Below are 26,459 nucleotides of genomic sequence, written 5' to 3'. Positions count from 1 at the left end.
AATAGCGAGGGGTGGGGGAGAGACAGAAGAGCCAAACACACTCGACAAACGAAAAAATGAAGGCGCTCCCCTTCTCTTGTTAGAAAATACAATGAAAATGATTTTGCAAGGAAAATAAAGGCAGGGAAAAGAGAAATAAATCAAGCGATAGTGATGATGCGCCTGCAGGGATACCGAGAAGGCGCACACACACACACACACACACACACACACGCACACACGAACAGAGACGCCGGTACCCAATGGCACACAAGTCACAGAAGAGAAAAAAAATGGAAGTCGGCGCCTCGTCCTTTTAGCTGCGTCACTGTCGCTGGTGGTGAGGCCAGGGGCACGGGGGCGAAAGGGGAGGGCGCCTGACACGAAGCCGAGGGGACTATGCTGTCGCTGCGCCTTGGTAAGAGATGAGGAACGGAAAGAAGGCGAGATGTCAGGGACGCCCCTCAATGGCCCGGCTAACCGCGCGCTAGTGTTGAGAGAAAGGAGACGGTGGGGGCTCTGTGGGGGAGGGGGGGGGTGGGGAAGCGACAAGGTGTGAAGTGATGAACTATCAGGAAAGGACCGTTAGGGGGTCGGATGTGCCTTCGCACCCCTCAGCGCATGTGCACTAGCAAGTGAGCAGAACGAGAGAACTGAAAAGAGACAGAACAGAAAAAAAAAGAGCAATAAAATACAGCGTGAAGAACCAGAAAAGAATGACGGGTAAAACGCGCCAACTACGCTTCACAGAGAAGGACACAAACGCAAGGAAACACAAATAACAACAGGAAAACACTCAGCGTGTCGCACATGCGCGCACACACATACACACCTTAACTTGGTTGGCCTTGCTCCGCTTGCCTTTCCCAGAACACGATTCGTGAACGAACGACAAAAGGGGGAGAGACAGGACACAGCTGCAAAGCAGCGTCGTCGTCGGGGTAGGAAGAAGCAGCAGCCGGAAAATATACCCTTTAGTCCTCCCGCACCCAGAGTCTTTTAGTCCGTACCTACAGCACCGATATACAAAAGGGGGAGGAAAGATGGCGCGTACGACGGATTAAAAACAAACAAACAAGCAAAGCGCAAAAGGAAAAAAATTTTGAAGTCAAAACGATGCCCAGGCTGTAAGCGAATAGAGTAAGCAAACAGGAAAAGGCCAGGGTCAAAGGTGGGGTCTAAGGGCCGACCAAGGCAAAGGAAAAAAAAGGGCACAGTTTGGAGCAGAGAAAGACGTACAGTAGGGAGGGGAGAGGGGAAGAGAGGAGCAGAGCTAAGCAATAGCAAACTTCTAACGCCTACTTTGCCGGGCTAGTGTGTAGATGACTGTATGGGTGTGTATAGCCACCACAAAATAAAGAGACGGCGTGGCGAAACAGCTCGGTGAGCGCACACCGCGAAGGATGCGCCGTGGGTTGGCGTGGATGTGGGGTAGGTGAGTGTATGTGCCTGAGTCTGAGCCGAGCGTGCACACAATCGCAAATGGCTATGCTACTCTAACATTGAGATCTTGGGTGTGTGATGAGGCAGTCAGCAAACACGAGGAAGAAAGAAGAGAAGTATCCTTGAAAGAGGTGCATGACACATAGAAAGGTAGGAGGGAGGGCTGCGAAACAACAGCAGCATCTGCTAGTGCCACTGGTGCTTGATGCGCCAACAAGAAGGACTGTAGAGAGAGAGACGACATACGGCCACGCCCTTTCCCTGTTCCCCATAGTGCCACTGTCGCTCGTGCCTTGGAAAGAGGAAGCCCGCAAAGCTGCGTTTTGACTTGCTCCTTCCATACCCAAAGAGGAGAGGAGGAGCGACTGCGGCAGAGTGTCGTTTTTCGTTCGGCTTTTTTTTCTCTCTCTTTATAGGCGCAACTCCTCTCGTTGCTGGAAAGGAGAAAAAAAAAATGCAAGGAAAGGATGCAGACGGAAATGAAGAGAGGGCCAATGGGGTGGGTGAGCGGGCTCTCGAGCAGGCACGCGCACAAAAAGCCACGGCAAAGGAGGGCGACGCAGAGAAAAGCAGAACACAAATGCGGTGCGAGAGGACCCTTGACGGCTCGGTATACACGGAAAGAACTCAATAAAAGAAAAGAGGTAATACTTACCGCGGTGGTCGGAACGTGGCGCTGGCTGAAGCAACAAGGAGAACGCAGAAGAGAAGACACCGCTGGAAAGGGAGAAAGAAAAGGACAGCGGATGCAGCGATAGACACGACGGCAGCACAAGATGGGGTGTCCACCCCCGCCACACTAACGCAGCTCCATGGAAGCGAAAAAAAAAAACAGGGGAGAGGATGATATAGGAGCTACACTGCCCTGCATGTGCCAGGAGGGTCGCGGCGTCACACACATACACACACACACACACACACACACACACGCACCGGGACTCCTCCTCAGAGAGTATGCATGGCCGTAGGTGCGTGCGGCGACGCCTGCATCGCCATCACCCCTGACGGAGCACCGCCATGCGGTACGCCCGGGTAGTACCCACCGGTAGCGGTTGGGTAGGGCTGAGGATACTGTTGAGCCGTCGGCAAGTACGGCGGCACTCCCACTACTGGCACACCTGCTGTCAATGGGTTGGTGTAGAGGTAGCATCCAGCAGGCGCCACCGCAGAGGGTACAGGTGCCGCCGGCATTGGCTGGTAGGCATGAGAGGGCATGACAGGAACGTACGAGCTCATGGAAACCTGCGGCGGCACCACGTACGGCGCTGAAAGGACGGCCGCTGACGGTAAGGCGAGTGGGGTGGTTGAAGTGGAGGGCACCGAGTGGCCGGCATAGGCGGACGTGACTGCTGCTGTGTGCTGCCACTGTAACTCTGCGGCACGTCGCTTCTCTTCAATCTCGGCGAGCTCCTTCTCTCGAATGCGCCGTTTGTACGCCTCCTCCTGATCACGCAAGTAGGCAAGCTGCTGTTTTTTCTCCCTCTCCTCCTGCTGCGCTCTCGCCTGACGAAGTGCCTCTTCTTGTTGAGCGCGCACCGCTTCCACCTCCGCGTGAATGCGGGCCTCGGCTTCGCGTTGGAGCCGCTCCGCCTCTGTGGCTGCCGTGCGCTCCGCGATGCGCTGCCGCAGCAGCTCCTCCTCCTCGCGTACCTCGCGCATCTTCTTCTCCCGTGTCACCCGCGCCGCCTCCTCCTCCGATGCCTTACGGCGGTCTTCTGCCTCTTGTATACGCCGCCGCAGCTGCTCCTCTTCGGTCATCACCTGTGTTAACTTTGCACGCCGCTCCGCCTCCTGCCGCGCCTCTGCTTCCTTTCGCTCCCGTATCCGGCTCTGCAAGGTGAACTCCTCTTGCAGCAGGGCATCGTACCGCTGCGCCAGTTCGTCCTTCTGTTTCTGCGCGGCCTCACGTTCGCGTCGCTCAGCCTCCGCCTGCTTGTGCTGTGCCTTGAGTGCCATCTCTGCACGCATCTGCTCTTCCTGCACGCGCAGCAGGCGCAGCTGCTCCTCGCGGCGGCGCCTCATCTCCGCTTCCTCGGCCTCCAGCATGCGAATGGCCTTGCGGCGCAGCTCCGTGGGAGAAAGTTTCTCAGTGGTATCGTGGGATGCCTGCATCTGTGTATCCACGGGGACAGCCGGCTCATACGAGAGCATGCCGTCCTCGTTCAGGCCAGTCACCACGCCGACACTCGGGGGTGAGGTGCAGCCGCTCACGTCGCCAAGGTGTCGTCCGATGGCTAGCTCCTGCGTCAATGCCTCTCGCGCGGCTTCCATAGCCGCCGCCTTCGCCCTCTCATTCTCCACCCGCTGCTGCTCCTGCCGCTGCGCAGCATCGATCCATTGCGGCGTCGTTTCCTCAATCCACTTCAGGAACTTTTCGTACGCTTCCTCAACAGCCGTCCGGCCTGCTGCTTCGTTGGACACGATGACACGCATGGAAGCACGTACCTCAGGCGAGAGCTCCTCCTGCCGCAGTCGCTTCAGTTCACTCCACAATGCCTCCAAATCGCCAGCCCACTTTTGCTCCACAGCCTTCCGCTTCTTGTACTCTTGGAAGATGAGAGCGATGTAGGCACACTCGTACGCCTCCTGCAGATGAAAGCAGTGCACATAATGAGCAATGGCAGCAACATCTTCGTCGGACATGGGAGGCGGCAACGTCACCGTTACCGGGGCCATGAGCTCGGCTAGCTTATTCTCAGCGGCGCGCACAGGGGATGCGGCTGGGCTGCGTCTGCCACGCAGCTCCTCCTCCTCACTACTGGAGAGGCCTCCGTTGCTCACCCCGACCCCGGAGCTGGTGCCGTTAGGCCCTGCAGCGATGCTGCTGCTGCTGCTGCTACTACTCACAGCGCATATGCCGGAGAGGCGTAGAAGAGGCGCCAGCTCCTCGTGTATGTCGGCCAACTCCGGAGCGACGTCGACCTCGAGAGGGAGGGTGGTGGTTGTAAGCCTCATCACAGGTGAGGAAAGCATCGTGGAAAGCAACACTAGGTGATGAGGCTCCCTGGACTCACGGTAAAGAGAATAGGTCTGAGACAAGAACGACGCAATGGCACAACGCAAAGCCTAGCGCAGCTTTACGTTTGGGTTTGCTTGCTCGTCGGTGATGTCCGGCAGCGGCGACAAGATGCAAACAAAACGCACCAGCTTACCCGGGCGTCCTCCCGTTCCCAACACGCCGTCGGCAGCAATGACAACAGAAAAACGCGAATACCTGAAGCGGCAAGACAAGGTGGAAAGACCAACGAAACAGCAGCAAGAAAGCAAAAGAGAAGAGGCGGAGAGGGGAGAGGGAAAAAGCAACTGCAACGAGACAGCGAGTTTTTTTTGGTGTGTGTGTGTGGGGGGGGGGGGGGAAGGGGAGGGAAGACGTAGGATGCAGTCCCGGGACTCTTTCCAATGTCGTGGTGTGAGTTCAAGCCCTTGAGCCCCGTTTCCTGCGAGTGTACGTAGGCGCAGAGGAGCGGGTGCAGCAGTTTTCCTGCTGGTCCTGCAGAACAGCCCTGTGAACACAGCACTGGTGACTGCCGGTCAGAGATACAGAGGGCACCCAGGCACACTCTCTCGCACGAAGACACGAAGAAAAAGCAGAGGGGGGCGGGGAGCGGAGGCGGAGGCGGAGGAGGCAGACTATAAGACCAGCCGTGAGTTTGTTGTACCCTTCGGTGTGTTCCTATGTTTCTTTTCGTGCGCTCTCTCTCTCTGTGTGGGTTTTCGATCGCGGAGGCACGCCAATATGCGCTCGCGTGTGTGGGCGTGAGCGGGAAGGCGGGCGCGTACAGAGGGAAGTGTTGGGAGGCCGGCCAGCGGTGAAAAGAGACCAGAGAAGGCTGAAGGAGAGGGAGAAACAGAGATGAGGCTAAACTGTGAAGCGCGGAAAACGGTGAGATGGCGGCATAGGGCAGCCCAAAGCGATGGATCGATCTGGGGACTTTAGGGCTGGCTTTTGAGTTCCTGTATGGGACGAGTGAGCTGTGCGAGTTGCTCCGTAACACATCGCACGATTGCACCGATGACTGCCTCCCTCTGCCGCAAGCGAACGCGGATGTCTTTGCCAAGAGACAAAGAGAGCAAAGAAGAGGCAGAAACAGAGGTGCACCAACACATTACACACGCCCCCTCCTTGTCTCTGCTCGTTGACGCGTTTTTCCTTCCTTCTTGAGGGGTGGCCAGGAATGGGGACAACGAGAGTGAAACGCTGAAAAGGAAGCAAAATAAAGTGCGAAGAGGCGCAGCAGAAAAAGGGGGGTAGAAGGGGGGGGTGGTAGAACCCCATTGAAGCTCGTGCCGGAATGCGCTGCATCTACCCGCCATAGCGTGAACTACCGTGCATGCACCATTGAAAGAGAATAGCAGTGAGATAAGACGAGGAGGCGACGTCAGGACAGGCTCTGCCAATTAAAGGGAGACCGAGGGTGGCTTCCTCATAACCGTTGCACCCGTACCTATCCTCCTCTTTCCTCCCAGCTGTAGCCCGCGCAGTTCTTTCCTGGTAGTCCTTCTCTGCCGCTCCTGATTCTGCTAACCGACATCATGACATCACTCCGCCGTTGGCGCCTATGAGGTGCAGACACGCTTGAAGGAGCGCTGGCGTGCACAAAGTAAAAAGTGAGAGATGATGAAGGCAAACGGTAAAACAGAGAAAAACACACGACTCCTCACCACATTGGCTTTTCTGTTGCTCTCAAAAGCGAGGCACACGGACCACAAGTACCGGCAAGGGAAGCAGCACACAAGACAGAACTTCCGATAAAGTCACCACCAGCACACACACTCTCAGCCTCAATTACTTTCTGCGCTCTCGCGCTCTTTTTCCACAAATCTACAAGGCTTGGTAGTGCGGCCGGCTGCTTTGTTGCTGATACCGGCGCAGGTGCTGCTGCTGCCCGTAGCGCACGCCGCCGGTAGCGGTTCCGTTCTGCGGAAGACTCTCGTAACCGTACGCCCCGTACCTCACTGGCGGGGGTGTCTGTGACGGCTGCTGCGGTGCAGTCATCGCACCGTAGCGCGCGTACACCGAGCTCGGAGTCCCTTCCGCAGTAAAGGGGTAGGGAGAGTTGTACTCGCTGCCAGCGGGTATGCTGTAAGACGACGACTGCTCTGGCGGCGCGACGCTAGAGGTTGGGGGGCGGCACGCGTTGGTTTTGGTAGCCGACGTCGGCCTGTAGAGCGACTCTGCGGTAGCATTCGGTGTGGTAGTAAATGGCGAGACGGTGAGCAAGGTGCTGAGAATCTTTCGACGCACGGTGCTGTAAGGATTCAGCAGCACCTGCTGTTGCTCCGGTAGCGATCGGTTTACCACGGAGGAAGCCAGCTGGCACTCAACCTGCTGCTTGTATCGCTGCAGCGTCGCATCGCGAGACGCCTTCTGCACCTCCGCGCGCACCGTGGCCATTTCGCTGAGACTCGCGTAGAAGGCATCCTGCGCCTTCTCTTCCTCGGCCAGCTTGGAGAGGGTCACAGAGGCGAAGGCAAGCGACTGCACATCGTCGCCACCTGTGGTGGCACCATCACAGAGCGACGAGGGCCACACTGCCGGATTCACCGAGATTGCTTTGAGGGAGTCATCAGCGGTGACTATGGCTACTTTGATATCGTTCACAGAGTCCTTCACCTGAAGTAGCTGCTGCGAGAGAAGGGCGACGCCACTGAGATGGAGAAGGGTGTGGGAAAAAATGTGCGTGTTGGAGCTCATCTTGACAAAGGCCGGCCCCGGCGGCGCACGACGGGGGGGTGGGGGAGGTCTCACCTTCGAGTTGCGCATAAGTCTTCCAAAGCAGGAATACTGAGGCCACAAAAAGCAAAATGTCTATGATAACTTTCCCCCTTGTGTGCCCTCTAAAGAGCCTAATGGCGTCTGTCTTCCTGCCCTTGAGTACGACTCTACGTCCTTCGCTGTGTGAATGTATATCTCTCGGCGACAGTCAGCACCCTCTAGAGTCAACGAAAAGAAGCCAAAGAGAAAACAGTGGCACCGTGGGAAAGAGGGGCGAGAGAAGGAATACAGAGAGAGAGAGAGAGAAAGGGGGAGAGGAGAGAGAAGGGGGGGGGGAGGGCAGGGATATCAGATGAGACGAAGTAAGCCGGTGTGCACCAATGGGGCCGTGTCTGCTCTTGCTGGGTTTGATTGGCCACTCTCGCCGCAGGACAACAGCGGAGCGTTGAAGAGCAAATGGGAGGGTGCAGAGAGGAGAAAGAATGTAAAGAAGAGGGGAGTGGAGTGTCACGAATGAGGGGAGAGGGGGGAAGAGGCGCGAGCAGAGCGAAAGGAATCGGCAAGGATAGGAGAGGGAGTGGGAGGGGGGAGGGGGGAGGGGGGAGTAACTGCGGAGAACGTGGCCAAGAAGGTGAAGTACACAGGGGTTGCGGTTGAAGATGTGAGGCATGTATGGGTGTGGGTGTGTATTAATACACATCAGTGAACCAAGAAAACATGGCAAGGTGAAACAGAGAGAGGGGAGAAGCAGAAAATGTGTGGATGTTGGTGTTGATGGAGGAATGCCCTCCGTACTGATTGTTCGCTGCTCTTGCTAGATGCATTTCATGTAGTCCGAGCACAGGCAGGTTACAACTCCATGCCTTAGGAGTCCAAAGTCCTGCTTTCACCAGTAGAAGAGGGTAGTCCGCACACCCTCCACTTGCAGGCAGGCAGGCATTCGGCAAAGGAAATGGCATGTCGATTTTTTTTTTGCCCTCCCTTTACTGCCTGGAAGATGACAGTGCGCTGTTTTCGCTTGTCCAGCTGGATAATATCGGTCGTGCTTGCGTGCACCTCTTAGTAACCGCCTTGCTTGTCTTCGCAGGAGGAGGTCACACCGCAACATCAGTAGAGATTGTGCCGCATACACGCACATAGATGAAACAAGCATACATCTAGGGTCATCACGATATGTTAGCACACGTAGACCCACACAGAGATGGACTACCATGACAGCAGCGCCGATGGCAACAGCAAGAACGAACTCAAGTTCAACGGCACAGCAAGGAAACTGCAGAGAGAAAAAGAAGGAAGAGCGAAAAATGACAGGAGGGAGAGGAGCAACAACAACAAAAAGAGGGACACAATGGGAGAGGCAGGCACGCCAATGACGCTGCCCTCAGCACTTACCTCAACCTACTGTTCGTGCTAGTGACCACGCGTGTGTTTGTGCCTTTGTGGATGCGCATGTATCTCTCTGATTGGGCTTTTTTTTCCTTTGCCTTCCCTATTCCCATTGTTCGCCTTCTTGGGAAGATACACACCATTGTCCAGCATGCACAGAGAGGAGGAAGGGAGGAGGGCGAGGGGAGGAGGACAAGAATGGAAGGGGCAAACACCCAAAGCGGAGCACACAAGCAGGCACGCACATACGCACTAACACAATAGTATACGTACATACATACATCTATATACACGCAAAAAGGAGAAACACACACACACACACACACACACAAATGCGGAAGGAATGTGCTCTTGATTCCCCCCTTTGCCAACACAGAGCGCACAGGTGTGCAAGAGCAAATACAAGAGAGAAAAGACGTGCATGAGCACGCAAGCGCATGTGCTGATGAGTAAAACGTGTGTGTATGTAGGTATGTAACTGCAGAACAGCAAAGTCACGAAGAAATATGTAGCTCTTATAAAAGGAATACATTTGCGAAAGGGAAGGGGGAGGAAAAACGATAAGACAAGACGGTCCCGTCGGAGCGCTAGACAGAGACACATCACTCAAGAAGAACAAATAAACACCAGTCAGAAAATATACCCTATATGCAGAAGAGAAGCGTACGCACAAACGACACACGACGGGGTAAAGAGGGCAATCTCCCACACAAGGTGAGGAATCACTGTCCGCAAGCCAAGAGAAGGAAAGAGACGCTGTCAAAGATGACATAATATAGAGGAGTAGCAACAGCAACGGGGGGGGGGGGGGGGAGGCGCGGCAGTGCAGTGTGGAGATCGCTTGAGGTGTGCGCGTTGGGTGCGCACACACCCATACACACACGACTACCGAATAAACGCGCCTCTTTCTTCGAGCGCCTCGCGTCCTCCTTGGCAGTGTGCTGCTGCGTGGACAGCGGCGGCGACAACGTGATTTGGGGCCTCGGATCGCTGTATTTGCAAGATGCATCTAGTGCTGCGCTTCAGTGCAGCGCCGCCTTTCCTCGCTCCCCTTTAGTAAGAAACCCAATGATCGACAGCCAGCGCTCTCTGTACGGGTCCACTTCCACCGAAGATAACGACGGCTTCACCTTTTTCGAGCCTTTTCCTTTGCTGTTCCCAGAGCGCCTATCCATGGAGTCACCGCGAGACTTCTGCAGTTGCGGCGCCGTCGGGCGACCTGCTGGAGCGGTAGCACTGCTCTCATTATGGTGTTGATGGTGGTGCAGACACAAGTGAGGTTCGAAGGGCACAGATGTCACCTGGGGTACCAACTGGCAGTTGCGGCAATGCTCTACCGCGCGTACCTGGGCAGTCAGCCGCTGATCCTGCTCCAGAAAGCACAGCGATACGACATAGTCAGTGGCTTCCTGAAGCATGAGCCCCTTCTCCCTCAGAGCCACGTCCTCTATGAGGAAGCGGGCGTAGATGTTCTCGGTTGTCTTTAACCGCGCCTCGTTATCCCCCTGAAGCTGTCGAGCCGCCTGGAGCCACATCGGTTCTTGATCGACGCAGAAGGAAACAAACTTTTTGTACTCGTCCATCACGATAAATCGATCTACCTGCTCCGACACAGTCAGTAGCAGCCGATGCAGTCGGCTACGGTCAGCCTCCTCCTCTATCTCCGAGACATACCGCACCTTCAAGCAGCTGTGGATGAGATCTTGTTGCGGTGTGCACTTGCTCTCCTCCCTGTACCAGGTCACCACAAAGTTGAGAGCATTTTCCACTATAACGTCAATGGGAAGAACGCTTACCATCAGGTGCGCATGGTGTTGCATGTTTGACACCGGGGTGAAGGTGCAGGCATTTGTAGAACCCCATGGAGTGATGCTCAGCTTGCCGGCGCTGTCTTCTGCTGCAAGAGACGATATGTCGTCAGAGGAGCCGCTCAACAGCATTGAAGGCGCAGTCTTCGCCGAGGGCTTGTCGTGAACTACCATAGAGGTGTGCAGCACTGGGCGCGGTAACGTCAGCACCGGTGCTGCCAGCGAAGCTGGTCCCACTGGGTGAATCCCAAGCATACGGCAGATGATGTCTATCTGGCGTAGATGATCATTGATCTTGAGAAGCACGCGCTTCGCGTCCATTAGGTGACCGCGCGCTTCGTTGATCTTATATGCGGCTGCCGCGCACCCCTTTACATCGACCTTGAAGTGCAATTCGGAGGCCATTGCGAGAGAGGGACGTAAGCGAAGAGCGCATATACGAGTCTCGGCTCAACGAGAAAAGGAGGCACGAAGGGCACACGAACGAAGGTTGCTCGCGATGTCAGCCAGCAGAGATGATTCTCAGGGTGCTCTTGTTCGCCTTCGGTAAGGTGCCCTTGTGGCAACTGCCACACGCTGCAGACGTGTCAGGCTACTCCAATGCGCTGTTTTGCTTGTGGGGCGGGGGGGGGGTAAAAGACAAGAACAACAGACACGAAAAGGTATTTTATGTGTTACACGCAGTTCGTGCCACTGGAGAGAGGGGGAAAGAGGGGGAATGGGCCGCTCTGTGCGCGTACATCTGGTGAACTGACGGTGGTGCCCACCAGAGGCGATCTGGAAGAGAGAAGACACACACACACACACACGCCAGTGAAGAGAGACGAGAATTCTTGCCAAGGGCTTCTCAGCAAAAATGGGTGAAAGAGGGAGGGAGAAGAGAGGTGGAAGAGGGGTGTGAGAGAGCAGGTACGTATGCACAGACGTACTCCTCCTTCCTCCTCAACAGGAGCGAGAAAGGAGAAAAATGATGTTGAGGGTCTCTCGCCCGGCCACCAGGGAGGGGGAGGGGGGGGGGCGGCTATGTGCATACGCACATCAATATCTGTGGAGAACCTCCAGACGTTTAACAATTTGGTTTTGAATTTTGATGGGGTAGTTTTACTCGTGAAGTGGTGGTTGAAGATTCTCGCCTCCAACGCGAGGCGGGTGTGAGCGTGGTGTGCAGGGCCCAAGCGAGAACAACATAGGCCGAAAAGCGAGCCTTGCAGCGACCAAAGGAGCGGCAGCAGAGAGAGAGAGAGAGAGAGAGCTAAAGGCAAACACAAGGAGTTAAGGATTCCATTGATTAGCTTTTAAAGAGCGACTACGTCTCTTTTTGGGTTTGCGTTCCATGACTTCTCGCCACCACCGCCAGGAAGTTGCTCGCTCAGGCTAAAGGCAAAAACAACACCTATGAAGATCACAACAGTGAACTAATAATCATACAGCAGCGCAACAGCCGCCCTCGCCGCCCTGTCATCCCTCTTCACCAACAATCCAGAAAGACGGAGTGAGGAGAAGAGAGTAAGAGAGCAAAAAAAAGAGAGACACACACACACACAGCTCGCCTACCCAAAGCCGTACAAACTCACAAGGGGGGAATAAAAAGGAGAGCGCACCAAGTAGAAGGAGTGGAGCGGGTGTGCTAGACGAGTATCCTCCCCCCTCAAGCATGTGGCCTCTCTCTTTCTCTCCTGTGCAGAGGGAACAGCGACAGTGAATGGGGTGCAGAGCCGGGTAAAACGACTTCTCTAACACTCACGCAGGAGGAGCTGTGAGAGTCTCTCGCTGTGACGGTGTGCAAGCGGACCCCTCTTTTTCCACCCCCAACCCCCGCAGACAGAGCGATCAAAAGAGAAAAAAGACGACGACGACAGAAATGGGGGAGAGGGGGAGGGGAGGAGGGGGTGAGGAAGAAGACAACGCGCAAAGCAGCGCGAGCAACAACAAAAAAAACCCACGAAGACTACCAACAAACAAACACGCAGAGGCGCACTTGATGGGGGGAGAGGGTGGTTGAAAAGTAAAGGAAACGCTTACACTTGTCAATCATACCAACGTGCATCGGGCTGTGATGATGGTGCAGAAGGTATGGGGAGAGGAGAGGGGAGGGGAGGGCCGCGGGCGACGATTGTGGCGACCATAGAGAAGGGAAGGGGGGGGGGGCTAGGAAGAGAGAAAGCGCGCCACGAAATGAGCTAGAGAGAAATAAAAAGTGCGAGTGAATGGAAGAAGTATACAGCGATGGGAAAGGAATAGGAAGGCAAAGTGTATGTCAAGAGATGAAGAAGATGTGAGCGTGTGTTTGTGTGTGTGTGTGTGTGGAAAGTGTGCCCACAGCGAGGCAGTTGATGGCGAGCTTGGCTGCGATGTACTCGAAACACCGGCGTGCACTGTCCAAATAGCGTAGGAGAGAGCAAATCCGTCTCTCTCTCTCCCTCTGGGTGTGAATACCCCCGTTCCTTCGCCAGCGTGAGAGAAAGGGAAGATGGATGGAGTAAGAGAGAGAGAGAGAGAGTCACTCCGAGGTCATTAGCGAGCCAGGGTATTTGTCTCAATTGATATGACTTCTGGGCTGTGTGTGTGCGGCAGATGCCTTCGTGTGAAGCAAGAGGAGCAGATGGGAGGGAAGCACAGAGGGGATCGAACGAAAAAGTGATGGGAGTAAGTGAGAGAGGTCTGAGGGCGGAGGGAAAAGGAGACGGTGATGAAGCAATCAGCGTTGTGCCTGTCATGGGATGACTCGTTTCGTTCGCTCTGTACCTTCCCCTCCATTGTTAGCTGCGTCACGCATATCACTACAGCTTAATAATTAACTGGGCTGCAGTGCCGTCACCGCAGCAGTAATGTGTATATGTGTAGCTGTATGCGTGTGTGAAGGATGTATACAACACCCAACAGCGTCATCAAAGCGTTCAACCGCAACCGCAGCAACAGCCGAGGCGAATGAGAAGTCGAAGAATCGTCAGTGCCCCGATGTTCGTACAGAAAAAAATCGGTTGCTTCCGAAATGATGACATTAAAAGGGGATGCCATCGAGTGAGCTGACGAAACTGCATGGGAGCCGATGAGCGAAAAAGCCTGCACCCATACGTCGTCCGTCGCAACCGGCCCACGGCTTCATACCCGAAAAGACAGAGACGCTCTAGGGAGCGGCTCAAAACTTCTTTCTCGCGTCAGCCCCAGTGATATCCACCTCATCCACCTCGGTCGACGTGTCAAAGGCCACGTCCACCCTCCGGTGCCAAAGCCGCATGCGGAGCTCGACGTAACGGTCGTATAGGGTGGTCCCCCAGTTGCCGTACTTGGCAAGGCTCACAGCAGTGAACGGTGCTACAACAAAGGGGATGAGACAGCGCGAGGCGGCGTGCATGCCGAGCAGGGCTGGAAAGAGCCGCGGCACAAACGGGTGCCGCCACGCGACATCACCCATGAACTTGGGGAACTTCACAGAGGTCAAGGGAAGCACCGAGACTGCGAGACCAAGTCCAGTGAAGGTGTAGGCGGACAGCTGCATCGTGTACACGTGCCGCGTCACCCCTTCCAGGTTGTCAAAGTAGGGGTTTTTTTCGTACGGGACGCCGCGGCGTTCAGCGCCACGGCGTCGTCGCAGCTCTCGACTCTTGCGCAGTTCATACAGGACACGGTGCTCGTGAACCCGGTACTCCAAGATGGAGTTGCAGTACGTACCAAGAAGAGCACAGTAAAGGGCAGAAAAGCAGGCACGCTGCCGCGCCAGCCACCGCGGAGTGATACCACGCACCCGTTGCGGGTACAAGCGAAAGCGGGCGTAGAAGAAGGTGATCAGGAAGTAGCTGAAAAACTCAGGCAGCACCTCCGACACAGCGCGCGTGAGGAGCTCCGTGTACTCAACGTCTGAACGGTCCTCGTTAAAGCCGCCAGCCAGGGACATGCACCGGACGGAGAAGCGCCACGACACAAAGTCCGGCGTTGTGACGTACACTTTGTTCACGTGGTTTAAAATGTCGGACTTGTACTGCAGCTGCGCCACTGCATCGGAGAGAAAATCATCACAGAATATGTACGATAGTAAACGCAGCACCGCCCGCTGAGGGAAGTAGGAATGCGAGAGAATCATGTGCCGATACGTCTCACTAAAGTTGAACATCTGAATCCGATACTGCTCGGGCAACCCGCAGCTGCTGATTAGCTCGGCTAGCGTTGACGCCTCCTCGACGGTGCGGTAGCGGGACAGCATCATACAAATACGAATAAAATTTCGAACGACCTCCTCATTGACGGCATCGTAGCACATGCCTCGTGCCAAAAAGTGGGCGGTGAGGGGCGACGGCAGTGTCTGGAGAATGTCAGGTGCCAAGTGATACCGCTCCACGACCTCGTACACGCGCTCATCGTACATGCCCAGAGTCATGAGCAGCTCCAGCCGCTTCTTCTGCGCGAGACGTTCATACCAGTTCGTTAGGATGCCCATGATAAACAGCGGTCTGCACTAGAGAGCAGACGGCAAGTGAGTGGGTGCCACCTTTTTGAGGACGGTGCTGAGGGCGTCAGAGACGCAGGGACGGATGAGTGCGGCTCTCTGATTACAGAGGAATCGAAGCGTGATGCGCACCGCCCCACATTCGACGAGGCCTTTCAGTTGAATACCGTTGTATTATAAGGGGAGGGGGTGCGAGGAAAGCGGACAATGAAAAAGGAGAGGAGCAATGAAGTGGCAACGCTGTTCAAATCGTGTGGATGAAGTCGTGGGGTGAAAGAGAGGCAAGGGGAAGAGGTGCTTTGCACGCCTTGGAGACACCTGCACCGGTACCTCCGGCGGAGAGAAATAGGGGGTGTCAGCATGTTGTGGCTGCAACATGGCAGCCTCTCAGGGCCACCATCACCATCACCTCCTCCCCCAACGAGGTTCAGCATACGGCCGCTTTTCATGTGCGGCCCTTACCTGCCCTGTGCGTGTGTGTGTATATCGCCGGGCGGCATCCTCGCATTCACCCATCCTGCCCATCCTGCCCATCCTTCCCCCCCTCCCATCTTTTTCAGCTTCACTGCCTCCACTATCGCGTGTACCACCTTTTTTTGTTTTTTCTCATATCAATCGGAGCTCATCTACACGCCTTCTCAGGTAGAGGTCTACTCAGGTTAGCCATGAATTGCCCATACACCCATGCAGGGCACAGGCACACATCGTACACATACATGCACGGACTGCTGAATCATCGGTTCCGTTAGTGACAAACAAATATGCAGCGGTAGCTATATTGATTGTGTGGTGCTAGGCAAGAGATGCACACAGCGTGGTGAGGTGCGTTGGCATGCAGTCTATCCCCTTCGCCAAAGAACGACTTCATGCGCTTGTGAGTTCGCCCCCAGGACTCGATGTCATGCTTCTCCCTCGCTTGCTCAGTGTGGGTGTGCATGTTAGGGCGGGGGCGGGGCACAGCTATTGTTCTGATGGATGCTAGTACCTCTGACGGGCACGAAAAAGGGGGCCGGATCATGGAAATCGGCGCAGGCGATGGTGCCGCCTCCACGCTCTCATCATGATTGTACAAGCGCTTGCTTGATGGCTACCAGGCACCCATCCACCCCCTCTCGCACCATCCATTCTTCCTCTGTACAGCCTAGAAGCTGAAGGCAAAGCCCTCTGAAGACGGGTCTAGCAGCATCAAGCGACCAAGCCGGCGTTTCTCCCGCTCCTGACGCTCCTCATCGAGCTGCCGCGCCACGTCCTGCATCAAAGCTGGGTGCGCCACCTCCATGGCGGCCTCGAACTCCTTCGCAAAGCCGCGCTGCCGCTTTGCCGTAGACTCCTCCGTCGAGGTGTCGGCATCCTCGTCAATGCCACTGATGGACCCCTTCATGGCACGCAAGAACTTGGTTACCTTGGGCAAGTTGTTCCGCGAGACGTAGTTCTGCGTAATGGCAATGGAGTCTTCGAGGTTGATGATGTAGTGCCACCACCCGCACGGCACAAACATAATGTCGCCAGGCTCGCAAATGCACTCGTACCCACAGTGCTGTAGCTCCTGCAGGGTTGCGTCGTAGTAGTTCAAGAGCCACTCTGTCAGTGACACTGGGGTGGCTACCTCAGCCATGTCTGCACTCGGCACCACCCCAAGTGGCGTCGCCCCAGGAGGAAATAGCAGCCACCGCTTGCGGCCCGTCATGTTCGCGTTCCACGCGTTGGTGTAGTTGGGGTCCACGTGGAAGCTGCTGCCACTACGCTGCGGGCCTGCGATGATCCAGCGAAACTTGGGCCGGCGGTCGCCAAGTATGGAAAAAAAGTCGTCCCGGGCGAAGCAGGGCGGCACCGTGTACAGCCTCTCCACATCCAGCACACTGCCGAACTCGGCGTCAAACATGTATATCGGCCGCTCGTCGTTCTGCTCCGTCGCGTAGTGCACATAGTCTTCCAGATTCATATTTGTGTGCTCGCAGCGCAGCGGTGACGTCACAGGGCAGCCGCTACGCATGAGGGAGTCCTTCTTGTCCGCCAAGTTGGTGAAGCGGCCCTGGAGGATCTTGAAGAGTGGCCATTCCGTCGCTACGTCTGTGATCACCACCGGTAAGTTCGGCTTCTCGAAGCACTCGTGGAACTCAGCGACGGAAATGCAACTGCGCCGTTCAACAGGGCGAAACTTTGAGATGTACGGTGGGCTGTGGCTCTGAGTTGCGTCCACCGAATCCGCCAGCCTGGTGGTCGAGGCGGGCCATGCCGCATCTCGCTGAGTTCTCCGGCCCTTAGACCCATAGGTCTGCCCCGCACACTTCTCAGTCCGTGCCGAGGAGGACGAGAATGACGACGACGCCTCCTCCCGCTCCTCCGTGACGGTGTGCAGGTGGTAGTAGGGTGGTAGAATTGTGCACATCCATGCCTGGAAAAGTTGATCACAGAAGAAGTGATGGCGCACGCACACCGGGGTGTGGCTTACAAACGCGACAGGTGTCTCACCAACCAGCGTCGCAGCGGCCCGCTTACCCTTGCTCTCCACCCTCGACTTCTTGTAGGGAGTTCGATGCGTGGTGGAAGTGACGGGGGCCGCGTCCGAGGTGTGGTCATGCGCTGCTACGTAACCTCGCACAGCCGTTTCCTTCCAGCTGCCACGGAATCGCAGGTACGACGGCGACAACGCCGTGTACGCCGTCTTGAAGGCATCTGTGCAGTGTACGAGCACATACCAGCCCGTGCAGCTGCGCGACAGTCGGCACAGATCGGGTACCGCGAGAAAGGCAAGAACGCTCTGAACGAGGTCCAGGTAAGGCTGCTCCGTGTGCTCCTTGTCGTCATGCGTCGTTGCGGTGGTGAAGAGAGAAAGAGTGCCGAGACGGTCGAATATGTCAGAGCGCTTGACGGCGTTGCCTCGAGGGTAAATGCCGTACGGATGGGGGCGATACCACGTCTGCATCGTGTTCGCCTCCGGCTGATGGGTGGGTTAGTTACCTGTACTGTGTGAGAGGGTCAGCGGGAAAGAATAGATATGGGGGACAAAGTTGGACAGTTTACTGTATTTTAACTGCCTGCTTGAGAGTCTGCTGGGTGCCACGGAGTTCATTCAAGGGCGATGGCTGCAAGAAGGGGTAGGAGGAGAGGGAGGGACGAAAGTGCAGGGGGAAACAGAGACTGCAGCATTCAGGCATCTGAAAAGCAAAGGTGGGGGAGGGGGGGGGGAAGCTCTCCGCCGTGGGAGGAGCTGTGGAGATATTCCCGTCCGCGCGCTCTTCCCTGCCAAGCCATGAGTACCACACATCGAGTCTCTCATATATATATATATATATATATATATATGAGAGAAACGGCAAAGGAAAAGAACACCAAAGAGGGGGCAATCCCCCTCCCTCTTTCTCTACCCTGCACTGATCCGCACTGGTAAGTGGTAGCTCTATCAACCAAAGGGAACGCCCCTCGAAGTAGCCCCAGAAACGTTAGCACATTCTCGCATTTAACGCAGAGAAGGTGACAATCAAGAGAACGTTTGAAAGTCTCTTAATTACCGCATTACGGAACACTTATGCGCGCGCACGCACACACATGGGCATCGAGATGCCTTTAGCCAACACGATAGGCTTGCCTCAATTTTTTTTTATGGAGGGTGGGGGGCTGCTAACACATTTCACTGGTGGTTGCCGCTCCCCCCCCCCCCCGTGTGCATCACCGACAGCGCGAAGGAAAACGCACACACGAGGAGTGAATCCGGCGAGGGATACAGGGGACAAGAGTAAACTAATAAAATCAAGTACAACACACGAAAGGTGGTCGAGAAGAGAAGGAAGGAAGAGGGAGGAGCTTAGAGGAAACGCGCGAGAACAGTAAGCCTCTCGGGAGCCTTTTGGCAGTCCCGTGCTTGGCGCTCCTTCTGCTCTCCTCGTTCTCTTTTTTTTTCCCCCTTCTGTGACGCCTGGGGCGGGAGTGCAGCTCCAACATGTATCACTGCACGTCCGCTAAAGGCGCTCGGCTGTCTCGATGGCCAGCAGCTCCAGCGTCTTTTTGAGTGTGATGCGGGTGAGCTCGATGAGGCAGAGGCGGCTGTTCTGCAGCGGGTCGTCCACGACGCGGCAGTGTTGGAAGAAGGTGGAGAAGTTTGTCATGAGCTCGTACGCAAAGTCTGCGAGATGGTGCGGGAAGAGGTCCTCGACGGCCTTGAGAATCACCGTCTGGAAGCGCAGCGCGCAGAGCGCGAGGTTCTTCTCCTGCGGGGTCTCGAGAGAGATGTCGGTGATCTTGAGCAGCTCCTCCTCCGCCACACCAGCCTTGCGCTTGATAGAGCAGATGCGAGCGTACTGGTAAAGAAGGAACACGGCTGTGTTGCCAGACATGTCCAGCATCTTGTCGTAGCTAAAGGCGTAGTCACTGGTGCGTGTCTGCTTGAGATCAAAGTACTTGATGGCGCCAATACCGATAATGTTGGATAGCGTCTGCATCTCTTCTTCCGAGTGGCCTTGGCTGCGCTCGCCCGCCTCGCGCTCCTTCAGGATCGCGAGGGAGCGCTCCACAGCCTCGTCCATAAGGTCCTTCAGCTTTGCTGTCTCACCCGAGCGCGTCTTGATCTTCTTGCCATCTGCCCCTGTCACGAGACCAAAGCCGGCGTGGTCCCACGTAGCGTGTTCCATCCAGCCCATGTCCTTCGCCGTCTGCAGGCACATGCGAAAGTGCTCGTACTGACCCACATCGGTGCAGTAGATAACACGGTCCATCTTCTCGACGACGAAGCGGTGGTACGTGGCTGTGACATCGGTCGTGTCGTAGGTATAGCCACCATCGCTCTTCACAACCATCAGAGGGAAGGAGAAGCGGGGGACAAGGATGCAGTCGCCCTTGACAATCCCCGCAGCCTTGAACGCCTCCAGGAAGAGGGGGTCGAGCTGCTTTTTATATAGGGGGGCGAGCTGGGCCATCAGCTTGTCCAGGTCCATGCGGATATCAAACTTCTTCCACAGCTTCACCTCCTTCTTCGACAGCACCACCGACTCTTCACCCTCTGCCCCGGTCAAGATGCCAACCTTCTTCATGGCGGCAATCAGATTCGGGTGGTACGACGAACCATCGCGTGAGAGAAACGCGAGGTGCTGACTCGCTAGCTTCGTCATGTCACGGGAATCGAGGCTATCCAGCTTGCGCTCCTCCCGGCTGATGATGAGCTTCGCGCCGTCGCTCACCTCGATCTGGTCCGCCTCCTCCAGAAGATTCAGCACCTTTGGAATGAGCGGGTTGTAGAAGCTCTCACCGCGCTCCGTGATGGTGGCGCCGAGGCGGGCGTAGACCCCGTTGAACTCCTCGCGCGACACGTCGCAGATGTACTTCCACGCTTGGATAGAGTCCTCCTCCAGCGCCTGCAGCTTCACCACCTCGAGGCGGGCCTGCTCCTTGAACTGCTGGTCCTCGTCGAAGCACTTCTTCGCCGCGCGGTAGAAGGCGGTGAGGTCGGAGATGGCCGGCGGGTTCGTGGTGTAGTCGGGGAACTTGCGCTTGATGTACAGAATGAGCATGCCGAACGCCGTGCCCCAGTCACCGATGTGGTTTATGCGTGAAACGTCGTGCAGACAGAACTCCAGGAGACGGCTGATCGACTCACCGATGATAGTAGAGCGGAGATGTCCGACGTGCATCTCCTTGGCGATGTTCGGCGACGAAAAATCGACGAGCACGCGCTGCTTCTTCACGACAGGTGGACGAATGCCCTGGTTCAGCACCTCGTTCACCATCTGAGCCACCCATTCCTTGCGGATGCTGATATTGATGAAGCCCTTGGTCGTGGGTTCGAACTCGTCGATTATGTCGTTCTCCACCAAGTTCTTCTTGAGCTCCTCGCCGACCATCTGCGGGCTCATTTTTATTGACTGAGGCTGCTGAGAGAGCACCTTCACCAGTCCCATGGCATTGTTGCACTGATACTCGCTAACCTTACCAAGGGTGATGAGAGGCTCCTGGGCCGGGACGAGCGGGAAGGCCTTGGTAATGGTCGCCTGGACAATCTCCTTCAGCGCCAGCTCCACATTCACGGTAGCGGCAGCGGTGCGCATGATGGCATGAGGATGCTAACGGTTCGAAGATGCAGTCTTTTTTCTTCCAAAAAGGAGCCTGCGCTTCCTGTGTGCCTTTCAGTTTCGCGTAGAGTTGTATGGGGTGCTAAGCACTGGTGCCAGCATCAACACGCGTACGGGGGTGGGTGGGGTGGGGAGTAGATCGATACACAGAGACGCGCACTCACTCATTGACACAAGTCGAAACGACAAGAGATGATGTAGGGAAGAGACGAAGGGGAGAGGAAAAGATAAACCAGAAATCGGGTGCACGTGTGGAGTGTGACAAACGAAAAGAGGGCGACAAGCAAGAGCCTTTTTTTCCTTTGAGGAAAGCAGCATAGTTAGCGAGAAGGGCGAGAGATGAGGTGGGGAGCCTGGGGAAGGGCACTAGCACAAACAAAAGTACGCCTCTTCCACTGGTCCACTGATGGTGCAGCTGACACCCGCCACCCATGTTGTTCTTCCCTACCCGCCGCCTACAAGGCCCCCTACGCTCACCAGTCATTGGGAGGCTTAGCGGGCGCCTTACAGAGGGGTCTGCATGGGCGCGGAGAGAAGCGACAAACATAGTTGGCGTGAGCCCCATACTTATCACATATCAGCGCTCATTGGCATTCCGTGAGCGCACTGGCGCTTTTCTCTCACGCGCGTATTCCTGTAAAAGTTCGAGTGTGTGAAATGCAGCGTCGAAGGGGGAAGGGAAAAAGCGAGGGAAGGCGAGAAGGTGAGCAGCACCGCTACCCTCTTCCTTTAATGCGCCCCTGTGATTTTATTTTAATTTCTTTCAAGTTCCTTACTACAGAAAGAAAAGTAACCACAGTTTGTATTTCTTGATGTTACGTGTCTGTGCTTGTGGGTGCTTTGTGTGTTTACGTCTTGGTGGTAGGTAGCGGGAGAGAATTCTGAAGATGGGAGAAGGATGCATATGTGCGCTGTAGCATCCGTGTGCGTGCACCATTTCGTCCGTGCCTTCGTGGAATTGAATGATGGGAAGTGCAAGATAGAGAGAATGCAGAAAAGGGGGGGGGGGGCAACGGCGCTGTGCAGGGGTGCAGCTGCTAGGCTACGCATGGCTCAGGAAGCAAACAAATGCACGTACACGGGCGACTTGGGCACAAGAAAAGACCGAGCGGACGATGAGCATGTACAGAAAGAAAAAATCACAAAGGAAAACAGCGCCATTCGACAAGGAGAAGCAATGTTGAACACGCGCATACAAGTAGTAGAGGACAGCAAACGAAAGAGAAGAGAGGCATATGGAGGGAGGTGGAAGAGGGGAGGCAGCACCACACTGACACACCAGTAGAGAATGAGATGAGCGTCAACAACAGTGGCATCCAAATCACTCACACAACTGAAAAAAAAATGCCTTTATTCATTACAGTTATTGACACACTTGCTGCTGCTGCTGCTCTGCTGCCAGGATAGCCAACCCTCCTAGGTGTGTAGATAATGGAATGGCGATGGCAGTGTTTTGAACCGCCCCTCTATTGCAGGCCTCGATCCCCAGCTCGCCTGGCGCCTCCCCAGCCCATGTTTTTCCGTTGGCGCTTCACATTTGTGGGTGAATCGCTCCCCTCTCCGCCCAGCAACCTCCACTCTTGCGCGCCTCGTCCCTCACTCATCCTTTCACTAAAACGAGGAGGCCTCCCCAAATACTCACCCCAACCTCAAGACGCACTCCTGCATGAAAGAGCGATTCCACCTACTAACACACACACACGTACACGCGTACACACGCAAGTACATCTTCGCCTACACCGCACCATAAGCGAGCATATCGTCGTCCTTGACATAAAGGAAAACAGAACACAGCACGTCCTATGCATCAATCGCACAAGCGTCCAACTTTTATCCCGTCATCATCCATACGACCTTTTCATCCCCGCCCCCTTTTTTTGTGTGTGCGTTTGTTCGCGTGTGTTGGCCCGCCTTATCTTCACAATCCGTAACACACCACCTGGCCCTCGTACACCGCTTTATGCGCCCCAGACGTACCACCCGTGCAGACACACACACACACACACACACACACGCACACACACAAGGAGAACGAGAGATGGACGGCGACGCTTTTAAACACGGAAAAAAAAGGTAAACACAGACATATAACAAGAAGAAAGGGGGGGGGAGGGGGAAAGACAAACGGAAACGCAGAGACCAAAGAGATGTAGAAAGAGGAGCAAGACGACTAGCGAGTAAGCCGAAGGAAGAACGCGCAGAGAGACAGAGAGAGGGATGGGGGAGACAGAGAGGAAGATGAGCCTCGATGTGTGTGTGTGTGGGGGGGGGGGGGCATCGTTGCGGGGAGGAGTGGGAGACATGGGACGATAGGAAGAACATATGATGATGGTGGGGACAAAGTGAGCAGGGCCTAGTTCTATTCTGGGTCTCACTCCTCACAAAGACTTGTTGACATGCAAAAATTCAGCGAGAACAGGAGGGATGGTCACTAAGGGAAGGAAGAGGGAAGAAAGACAAATTGAAGGAGTTCCCATCGCCATCTCGCCAAGTTCAGCTGTTCGTATTTCCTTTTTTCGCTGTCCTTTTCGCATATTTTTTCCTCTTCTCACCTTTTCTTACGCGCCGGCTCTTTTGAGCCCACTCCCCACGCATGCCTATCCACTACGCTCCGTCTCCGTCCCCTCGCCCTTGTTGCAGCTCCACCCTCTCTACCCTTGAGACAACCTCAACACCAAAAGAGAAAACGCACACCGATCAGAACGCGACCAGGGGAGCCCCACACACACGCACAGCTTCACACATAAGCCCTCCCCCTATGTAAGAAACAACGAGGGGGGGGGGAAGGGAAGGAAAGGGAAGGGAAGGAAAGGGAAGGAAATGACGAGAAGATCGTCATCATTTCGTTGCTTCCTGCGCTCCGTGTGCCACTTGAGGAAGCATAGCGCCATTAACAAGAACCACATAAAAAGCAAGAGTAGGAAAATAAGCATGTATAAGACAGCAGGGGGAGGTCGCTGTTCCTACAGCGACTGCGCCTTTTTTGTCCTTTCCCTTTCTTCCTCTGGCCCTTTCTCTTCCTCTCTCACTCGTGTGTGTGTGTGTGTGTGAGCGTATCGCGTGCCTACCGACGCTTGCCGAAACTCTGGGGTGGCTTCCTGTCGTTCAGGTGCTCACGCCAGTCTGCCGGCGGATCAGCATCCTCCGGTGTTAGCGGCTGTGCATCCGTGTCGTACGACAGCTCCACCGCCGTCGAGCGGAAGTCATCCTCGTCCTCGAAACGCTCAAAGTGGATATTCTTCTCCAGTTCGCGGAAAAGGGCCTCTTCATAGTTGCTAACACACAGGAAGGACGCGCCGATGGTGCCCTGACGGCCTGCCACCTGCGATTGCAGGACGTAGTACTCCTCAGCACGCGGGACGGAGAAGTTGATGACGAGGTTCACATACGGAATAACGGTCTTGCGGGCCAGTTTGGCGTAATCCTCGTTCGTGACCAGCAGACGCTCGAGCACGCCGTTTTCGTTGACCACTCCCTTCTTGAACTTATCCAGCGCAATCATGCGATCCTCCTTGGATAGTCGGCGATACACAAACTGCGGATTCACCCTGTTGAAGTGGCGTGCGATCCGCTGAGAGCCCTTGCACATCTCCTCCACGCGCTTCTGATCGCAGAACAGAATCGCTTGCACACCCTTCAGCTGAGACACGATCTTACTCACCATCTCAAGCTTGTCCTTGTCGCTGCAGGAGGTGTACATATAGAAGTGGCGCACCTCTTGCGGACGAACAAAGTTAAAGCTCGAGACAATATTGCGCATGATGGAGTCGGACAGGTGGCGCGTGGTGTCCTTGTTCTTGGTGTTGCAGGCCGCGAACAGGCGAGCGGCATGCGTGTTCGCGTCCAACTCATTTACAGCATACTGGAAGCGGTCCTTCTTCTCCTCCTCGCGCTTCACACCAACCGACATCAGCAGCATCTCCTTAGCCTTGTTGACTGCCTCCTCGCTGCCGCCGAGTAGGTGGATTGTGAAGGTATCCTCGGTCTCGTCCACGTGTGCGAAGCGCTCGTTGTACGTGCCGCACGTTTCATTAATGAATCTCATGTTGATACCCTGAGGGCCAAGGAGGTACTTGATGCGTTCTGTCGGGATTTCGACATCGATCGAGAACTTGAAGTTCTGGGGCGGGCGATCCAGAGAACGCTGCGCCACACCGCTGTCCATCGGCACTTCCTGCGGGCGGCGGTAGTCGTTCCCGTCGTGGCTATAGCGGCACTTTTGGCCAAACTTGCACCCATCTGTCGTGAAGACGTGGCGACATAAACGAGTCGCGTCGTCACTGTTCGGCGCACCGGTGGAACGACCCCCACCGCGCCCACCGCGGGCAACACGGTCATCACGGTCACCTCGCGGCGCATAACCACTGCGACTCTCGTCGTTGCCGCTGCGGGCAAACTCAGCATCGGCGCTGCGAGGGGGGTGCGGCTGGTCAACTGGAGGGCCGACACGACGCGACTGCAGATGGCCACGGCTTTCGATGGCGTTCATCAGCGCCTGGCGCTGCTCAGCGTCCGGGACAGCCTGACGCAGGGCATCCTCTGACATCTTGCGCAGAGATACGATACGGTCCACGCCCATGGCCTGAAATGCGGGAATTGCATCCCCCATCTGCAGGCGCGCCAGCAGGGCTTCGACAGCGTTTTGTTGAGACATGGTAGCTCCTTCACGACTCTTCCAAAGGGGGCTGGGGGTGCGAGTCTGTTGTGTTGAGCGTGTGCCGAGAACTCCGTGATGTGGGACGAAGGAAAGAGAGAGAGAGAGACTCGCTTTTCCGCTGCTATTTTGCTGTTCCGGTCAGAAGAGCGATGCGCGGCAATCACAACGTCGCCTTCGAGTACACGGAGTCTCTGAAAAGGAGTCTGACCGTCAGGGAGAGAAACAGAGGATGAGGGTGTCGAAAGAGGAGGTCGGGTAGAAGAGGAAACGGTACCGCGTACGTCGACTACCTCCGCTGGCGTGAAGACAAAAAAACAAGAAGACAAGGTGGCGCGGAGTGGGATGCTACAGTGACGGAGAAAACAGAAAGGGTGCAGGCGGAGAACGAGGGTAGTGGGCTGATCGAGGGGTTAGCGGCCTTTGGCTTCCTTTGGCGGAGAGAGGGTAGGTAGGCCGCACCACAAGAAGCAAAGCAAAGACGGGCGCGGAGAAAAAGAAAGGGGAGAGTTTAGTGGTGCGTCAAAGGTGGATGATTCTCTTTCAAAACAAAAATAATGGTGGAGGAGGAGGAGGGGGGGGGAGTTGGATTCTTTGGCAGTAGTGAATTGAGCTTTTCGTTCCTTTTCTTCGACCTTTTTCCCTTAGTTGATGTGAAACAAAAAAAAAAGTGGGAACTTTGATATGGGCTGTGTATGTGTGTATGTGTGTGTGTGTGTGTGTATGTGTGTGTGTGTATGTATGTGTGTGTGTGTGTGTGTGGGGGGGGGGGTGAGTCAAAGAGGGAGAAGCGAGAAGGGACGGCGGCACATGGAGGCGCGCACGTGCATGTGATAGATGAAGGAGTACAAGGAGAGAACAGCGGAAGTAGAAAGGAGTAACATTAAGAGAGTAGATTGAGATAAGAACTTCAGTGCTTTCATGGCCAGAGCACAAAAGAAAAGAAAAAACAAATCACAATGTGTAC

The 26,459-nt window shown here is 55.5% G+C and overlaps 7 protein-coding genes across 7 annotated transcripts; all 7 read right to left on the bottom strand.

Moving 5' to 3' along the window:
• Nucleotides 1–2,367: 2,367 nt before the first annotated feature.
• Nucleotides 2,368–4,395, bottom strand: LBRM_27_1500 (conserved hypothetical protein; the record flags this gene model as incomplete). Its single annotated transcript, XM_001565857.1, has 1 exon — nt 2,368–4,395. The coding sequence occupies one exon, from the start codon at nt 4,393–4,395 to the stop codon at nt 2,368–2,370; it is 2,028 nt and encodes a 675-aa protein (XP_001565907.1).
• A 1,849-nt stretch (nt 4,396–6,244) lies between these two features.
• Nucleotides 6,245–7,186, bottom strand: LBRM_27_1490 (hypothetical protein, unknown function; the record flags this gene model as incomplete). Its single annotated transcript, XM_001565856.1, has 1 exon — nt 6,245–7,186. The coding sequence occupies one exon, from the start codon at nt 7,184–7,186 to the stop codon at nt 6,245–6,247; it is 942 nt and encodes a 313-aa protein (XP_001565906.1).
• A 2,360-nt stretch (nt 7,187–9,546) lies between these two features.
• LBRM_27_1480 (hypothetical protein, unknown function) lies at nt 9,547–10,737 on the bottom strand (the record flags this gene model as incomplete). Its single annotated transcript, XM_001565855.2, has 1 exon — nt 9,547–10,737. One exon carries the CDS (start codon nt 10,735–10,737, stop codon nt 9,547–9,549), a length of 1,191 nt encoding a protein of 396 aa, XP_001565905.2.
• A 2,734-nt stretch (nt 10,738–13,471) lies between these two features.
• LBRM_27_1470 (conserved hypothetical protein) lies at nt 13,472–14,767 on the bottom strand (the record flags this gene model as incomplete). The annotated part of the gene is made up of 1 exon (XM_001565854.2): nt 13,472–14,767. The coding sequence occupies one exon, from the start codon at nt 14,765–14,767 to the stop codon at nt 13,472–13,474; it is 1,296 nt and encodes a 431-aa protein (XP_001565904.2).
• Nucleotides 14,768–15,917: 1,150 nt separating this feature from the next.
• LBRM_27_1460 (conserved hypothetical protein) lies at nt 15,918–17,702 on the bottom strand (the record flags this gene model as incomplete). Its single annotated transcript, XM_001565853.2, has 1 exon — nt 15,918–17,702. One exon carries the CDS (start codon nt 17,700–17,702, stop codon nt 15,918–15,920), a length of 1,785 nt encoding a protein of 594 aa, XP_001565903.2.
• A 1,033-nt stretch (nt 17,703–18,735) lies between these two features.
• LBRM_27_1450 (putative arginyl-tRNA synthetase) lies at nt 18,736–20,814 on the bottom strand (the record flags this gene model as incomplete). The annotated part of the gene is made up of 1 exon (XM_001565852.1): nt 18,736–20,814. One exon carries the CDS (start codon nt 20,812–20,814, stop codon nt 18,736–18,738), a length of 2,079 nt encoding a protein of 692 aa, XP_001565902.1.
• A 3,088-nt stretch (nt 20,815–23,902) lies between these two features.
• Nucleotides 23,903–25,492, bottom strand: LBRM_27_1440 (conserved hypothetical protein; the record flags this gene model as incomplete). Its single annotated transcript, XM_001565851.1, has 1 exon — nt 23,903–25,492. The coding sequence occupies one exon, from the start codon at nt 25,490–25,492 to the stop codon at nt 23,903–23,905; it is 1,590 nt and encodes a 529-aa protein (XP_001565901.1).
• Nucleotides 25,493–26,459: the final 967 nt, after the last annotated feature.

The sequence above is a fragment of the Leishmania braziliensis genome, chromosome 27 (genome assembly GCF_000002845.2).
Source record: "Leishmania braziliensis MHOM/BR/75/M2904 complete genome, chromosome 27".
Classification (NCBI taxonomy): Eukaryota; Euglenozoa; class Kinetoplastea; order Trypanosomatida; family Trypanosomatidae; genus Leishmania; species Leishmania braziliensis.
Note: the sequence above shows the minus strand (reverse complement) of the source record. Positions and strands in the feature narration are given on the sequence as shown.